Raw genomic sequence first — 6,000 nt, forward strand, 5'->3', positions numbered from 1 at the left:
ATGTCCAGAATACCGTAGGGGTATTCTGGACCTTTCTTCTTTCTTAGTTGTGTTTATTATTTTGTTTTAGTCCCACATTGATTTTGTAACCTTTTTTATTCATTCATTATGATTATAAATAGAAGTGCTTGGTGATCACATTGATTATCCAAGTCTTACCCTAATTCAGTCCTCTCTACAATTATAATCATCTCGAGACGCAAAACTTGAAGGTCCAGCTCCAGATGTAGAGACAGTCTTGGTTTCATTCGATGACACCACATTAGAAGATTCATCAGTCATTGCTGAAGTTTCCAACTGCTGGGCCCACTCAGGTTTACCCTATTTTGCCCAACACTTGTCAACAGTGTGATTAGGTTTACCACAATGAGAGCACTGAAGGAAGGGCTGATTTGACCGTTGCCCTCCTTGACCACCAACTCCGTGTCCTCTTCCTCCCCCTGAACCGTGACCTTGACCAGGAAAAATTGAACCTTGTCCACGACCACTGCTATTAGTATCAAATGCAGAACTACACTTAATCGAAGAGGTGGAGTCAGACTTGGAAAGGGAAGGGGAGACAATTCTTTGAATCTGACAAAAAGCTTCATTCATCAATGCCACCCTTTCTCCAATGAGTAGCTGACTTTTCAGAAGACTGAAATTCATGATCTAAACCAGAGAGGAATTTAACAACTTGGCTCTGCATGCTGAGACTTGAGCATTTCAGGATCAATCAATAAAGGTCAAACATTCAATTCTTCCCACGTGCATTTAAGGGCACTGTAGTATTCTCGTACTGATTTCCCACTCTGTTTGAAAGAGAAAATTTCATATAAATCATAAACCCGATTTTCCTGGGAGTAAATCTCTCGTAGGTCATCCCAAACAGCTTTAGCAATGGCATGGAACATTACATTAGCTGCTGCTGACGGTTCCATAGTGTTCCACAGCCAGACAAGAAATGTATCGTCTCAGGCATCCAGTCCTTATGTTTAATATCATCAGAGGAAGGTGGAGATTAAGTCTGATAATCCAATTTTCCTTTGGCATGAATATACACTTTAACTGCCTGTGCCTACAGTAGATAGTTTGAAGCCCCACTCAATTTAATAGAAGTGATTTGGATGTTTACATTGTCCACAGAACTTTTTGAATTCCCCATTATAGCAGTATAACAAAAAACAGCAACCAAAAGCCAAGTAACGCCAAGGAAGTCGCAGACCACAGGGAAAGCTTCTGAGTTGAAGGGAATGCCACAATCAATAACAACTAAGACCACAATACACTGCCAGCAGGAAGGAGATGATCCAAAAAATATAAGCACACCAGAATTCCACTTGGAATCAGTAGCACAAATAACCAGACCACAATATATCTACTGCACATATTAGATAAAGAAACCAGCACAGGAAAAAGAGCCACGCGAAGGGACTGTATAGACTAGACAGTCTCAACATCAAACCACCAGCCACAAAGAATGAGCAGCAATAAAATAACAACCAAGCAGAAACCAAGAAGTCAAAGCCGCAAGAGCATAAGGCCAGAAATTAAAAAAAAAAATTTATAACAGCAAATCCAAGTATCCGATACCACAAATTTAATCGAATGGCGTGCAGTATATGAAGAATAATGACCCAAAAAAATCGGGGCAATCCAATGGCTAGATAGTAAGCTATGATAGAGGCAACAAGATAGAAACTTAAGGATTGCAGAATCAGTAACTATCAAGATACATCAATCTGCTTAGCTGATTGGCACCAAACTTGGAGCAATGGAAGAGCCTTGTCAACAGGAATGACCCACAAAATATCTCAAGCATCTGCTAGGTAAGTAGAGATATCATCAGTTGAAGGTTGCAGCCAAAAAGAGACAGAACAGGCAAACCGTAGGGAGCATATTGCTGCAGCAGCAGATCTTCATATGCATTAAAGATACATCAATGTACCAGACAATATTGGAATAAGGAACCTTAGTTTTTCATGTTCCAAGAACTAGGGTTCACATACAACCCAAAACACCCCCCCCCACCAAAAAAAAAACCCTAAAGAGGACTCTCAAAAAAGAATATGGATCGAATCTATTGCTTGTTTACAGTTCTGATACCATGTTGCAGTTTCAGACCTGGAAGAATCAATCAGAAGAAAAAGATACTGAGAAAGTGAAGTAGAAAAGAAGAAGAAAATAAGACAGCAAAGTACTGCCGAGAGAGACAAAAGAGGAGAGAAGAGAAAAAAGGAGGAAGATAATGCCAATTGGAGTAAAGTTTGGTATGACCCAATCGGCAGTTCCTCATCTTATTAAATAATAGGTCAACAATAAAATAAAAAGGACAAGTATGCCCTTATTCCCATGCATAGCCTTAAAACACCACCACAGTGTATGACAAGTACATCCTTGCAGTAGAATAAATAGACCATTTATTAACAATTTAACAGAGGTGATGGAGGAATAACATTTAACATTTCCCTTAACTATTTTGCCAACTAACAATAACAACCGGGGAAAAAAAAACGGATATGAAAGAAAGATAATCCAAGTGGCATGTCACATTCTGACCTGTAGGTTCTTCCTATGCACTGTTCATGGATCTTCAATGTCTTGTCTGACTCTCATGTTTATAGCATAATTTTATATATGACGATGATGATGATGATGACAATTTGTCAAGTATAGACTGATAAATCAAAGAATGTGTTTGTTTATATCCGTAATCTGCATAATGTAATGTGTTTGTAGGGTTTGTAGGAGTAGCTGAGACTTTTAATTTCTTATTGTAGATAAACCTATACTTGATGATGATGTTCTGGTCGACTTGAAAATCATCCTGGGAACTTGGTACAATGTGATTGCTAGTTTGACTGTGCATTGCATCACGGGTATTCATTTGTTAGAAAATAAGAAGTCCAAGCCATGCAAACTGCTACAAATGAAGCTTTCTTTTTGTCTTGAACAAACTTTTTTATTTGCCAAGCTGGCTCACGAAATTGAAGATCTTAGAGAGAAGAAAAACAATAACCACTTGTTTCTTAGCATATACAAACATTGCACCAAACACATCCGGATGGTTCTTACTGACTCTGATATTGAGGTAACAAAGCTATCCAGGCTTAACCATTTTCATTTCAAAAGTGCAGAAAGGAATATATTGGACATACTTTGTTACAGGTTCAAACAATTGGGTTGCAAATTCTGAAAAATGTTGCCCAGAGAGAACTGGGAGAAAGCTCTGGCAAGCAAAACAACTTTTTCATGTTCTTCATTGGAGAGTTTTTTGGAGATGTGTTCATGGTAGTCCAGAAGATGGTGAAGGTATTGTTTAGTTAAAAAGTTAAATATTCAAATTTGAATATTGCCTTTGAATTTCCTATGTGCTGTTTTTTATTGCAGGAACCGATAACTAGGGGATCAGTGTCTATCATTAGTGAATGCTTGAGATTGTTAGTCCTCCTGCAGAAACTCTCAGAAGGAAGCGAATGTCAGAAAGGTCTTATTAATCTGCTTCTAGAAGCCATAGTCATAGTTGTTTCTGCTGCAGCTGAAAATAATTCCCAAGTAATGCTAATTCAATTTGCAACAAGAAGCTAATTGCAATTTTCTGTTTCACTTCAAGATTCATCTTATTTCATGTGACTTGTAGGAACTGACTGAGATGAAGAATACAGCAGTGAGGCTTGTTTCACATCTTGCTCAAATTCCTTCCTCGGCAATTTACTTCAAGGATGTTCTGTTAGAGATGCCTGTGGCTCATCGGCAGCAACTTCAGGTATTCTTAATATAGAATCGGCAATGGCATACCCTTGCAATTCTATTACTTTTTAGATTGACGTCCAAATAAGTAAATTTGTGTATAGATACGTTATTATCTTACCATTTGCTCTCAGGTTACTTTTCTTTACATATCTAGACCTAATGCATGGACAAAAAACCAGTTGTTTATGCGGACATAATGGCCTCAATTGACCCTAAAATCATTAATCCGTTGTTAGTATTGTTTCTTGAGTGAACTTCTGAGTTATAAATATAAATTACAGAGTTTGAAGCTTCAAGTAGAAAGTTCAATGCACCATCTGTTTCAATACATTATTCCTTGAGTCGATTTCTATAATGGGGAACAGAATAGTACAACAGAATTAGGGATTCATGTACAATTTTTTTAATAACTAGTCAGTAACCATTACCTCTAGTTCATAATTAGAACTAATGGGGTGACTAACTCTTTGGCCCTCTAAACTGTACTTTCAGGGTATCATCCGTGCTTCTGTGACAGATGATCAAAATGCTACTCAAACCAGATCTACCACTGCACCTCCAATCATAAAGTTACCAATGCAAACTGTGCAGAGAGCGTTGAAGGACTCCGAAGGGTATTCTACAGCATCTGCAACAACACACTCAAATGAGGACATGGAGGAAGAAGATGATTGGGATGCATTCCAGTCGTTCCCTGCTGCTGCTGATGCAACTACTACCAATTCACGGGTAGAGAATACTGCTGAAGCATCCACCCTAGTTGAGAACTCCTCCACTCCAGATTGTGATATTGACACAGAAAATTATTGTCAAATATACTCTAGTTCTGAACCTGTGCTGCATAGCAATGAGACCAGCAACACACTGCAACAGGAGGGTAGTGAAGTGGAAGTGACATTGACCAGCCAAGGTGAAGAAGAAGAGAATCAAGAGCATGGTGATCTCAAACCTCTTGATGGTGCTGCAGACCAATTTTTTGAACAGCATCAGGAGGTGAAAGAGGAAAGAGCAACAGACCGAGGAAATTATCTTGGACCATTACTTGATGACCAAGTTGTGGGTGCTCAAGGGTTGCCTGAGAAGAACATTGTGGAAGATTGCAAACTGAGTACTGGAGAAGGCCAAGATGATGGAAATGACCTTCAAATATCCGCAGATCCTCTACCTCGTGAAAATTCTGGTGACTCTATTGAACCAGATGTGATTGGTGATAGTGTAACCGAGGTAGGCCTTGATCGGGGAACCAGACTTACTGATTTGCCCAACCACCCACCTTTTGAAGATGCCGATGCAAAGATACTCGATAAGAAACAATCCGGAGATATTAATGATAAGGAAGATAGATCAGTGTCTGAGAGCATTGACCAGCTTCAAGAAAATGTGAGGTCAGAACCAATGAAAGGCGACATTGATGGTATTAACCAAGAGTAGATTAATGCGATTTTCATATGAGTGGGAATACCCTTTGTTTTTTTTTTGTTTTTTTTTTTTTGTGTGAATGTTAACAGAAATATTTCACTGCTAATGCCTCATTAGATCTGAAGGAATGCTATTGCACTCTATAACCATCTAGCCAGGAGAATGATCCTTCACCTAGGAGGTGATAACAAACTTTTTCCCTCAGATCTACCATATTTGAAGTCCAAGAAATGTAGCCTCCTTAAGCTGGGGAAGCAAAAATAGCACATTCAATAGGGGACTCATCAACCATAACTACTAGCTGTTGGAACTTCGAGTAAGAATTAATTGGCCCATGAACCCCTGAGAAGAGGAAGCAGAGGAATTCCACCCACTAAAAGGCCAAGATTTTGGATGGAATAAACACCACTTTCCTCTCTGCATTTGGTGAGCACTGAGGACTCTAAAGTCCAAGACGACGACATATTTGGCATCATCTTTTCGAAGCAAGCCACGCCACCATTCCATACTACGTGTTTGGCAAACTTTATTTACCAAAATAGTAAGTGGCAAAATTTTATGATAAAAAATGTTTCTCTATTGGTAGCTGGTGACTGGTCACTGGTGGCAAGATGCCCGAGTTGCCAACTCTTTCTCACGTCTTGGATTGTAATCGTAGATCTGGTATCAAATTAATCTAAGGCTGTGTTTGGTATGCTACCCATTCTTAGAATGTGCATTCCTATTGTCAGAACCTAAAATTCAGTTTGGTATGCATTCCTATTCTCAGAACCTGTGAACATTGTTTGGATGGTCCAATGGCTAAGTCAATCTACCACACAATGCCCTTGGGATATGTTCACCATCTTA

The 6,000-nt window shown here is 39.0% G+C and overlaps 1 protein-coding gene across 1 annotated transcript in view; it reads left to right on the forward strand.

The window, feature by feature from the left end:
• LOC122663979 (protein SWEETIE) overlaps nt 1-5,188 on the forward strand; it is a 157,589-nt gene extending 152,401 nt beyond the window's left edge. The window contains exons 44-48 of the mRNA XM_043859648.1: nt 2,760-3,070; nt 3,148-3,291; nt 3,370-3,534; nt 3,620-3,745; nt 4,225-5,188. Of these exons, the coding sequence (XP_043715583.1) occupies nt 2,760-3,070; nt 3,148-3,291; nt 3,370-3,534; nt 3,620-3,745; nt 4,225-5,163 (1,685 nt within the window). The 3' untranslated portion in view covers nt 5,164-5,188. The remainder of the gene's footprint in view (nt 1-2,759; nt 3,071-3,147; nt 3,292-3,369; nt 3,535-3,619; nt 3,746-4,224) is intronic.
• The last annotated feature ends 812 nt before the right edge of the window (nt 5,189-6,000 follow it).

This window comes from Telopea speciosissima, chromosome 6 (assembly GCF_018873765.1).
Source record: "Telopea speciosissima isolate NSW1024214 ecotype Mountain lineage chromosome 6, Tspe_v1, whole genome shotgun sequence".
In the NCBI taxonomy this organism is placed as follows: Eukaryota; Viridiplantae; Streptophyta; class Magnoliopsida; order Proteales; family Proteaceae; genus Telopea; species Telopea speciosissima.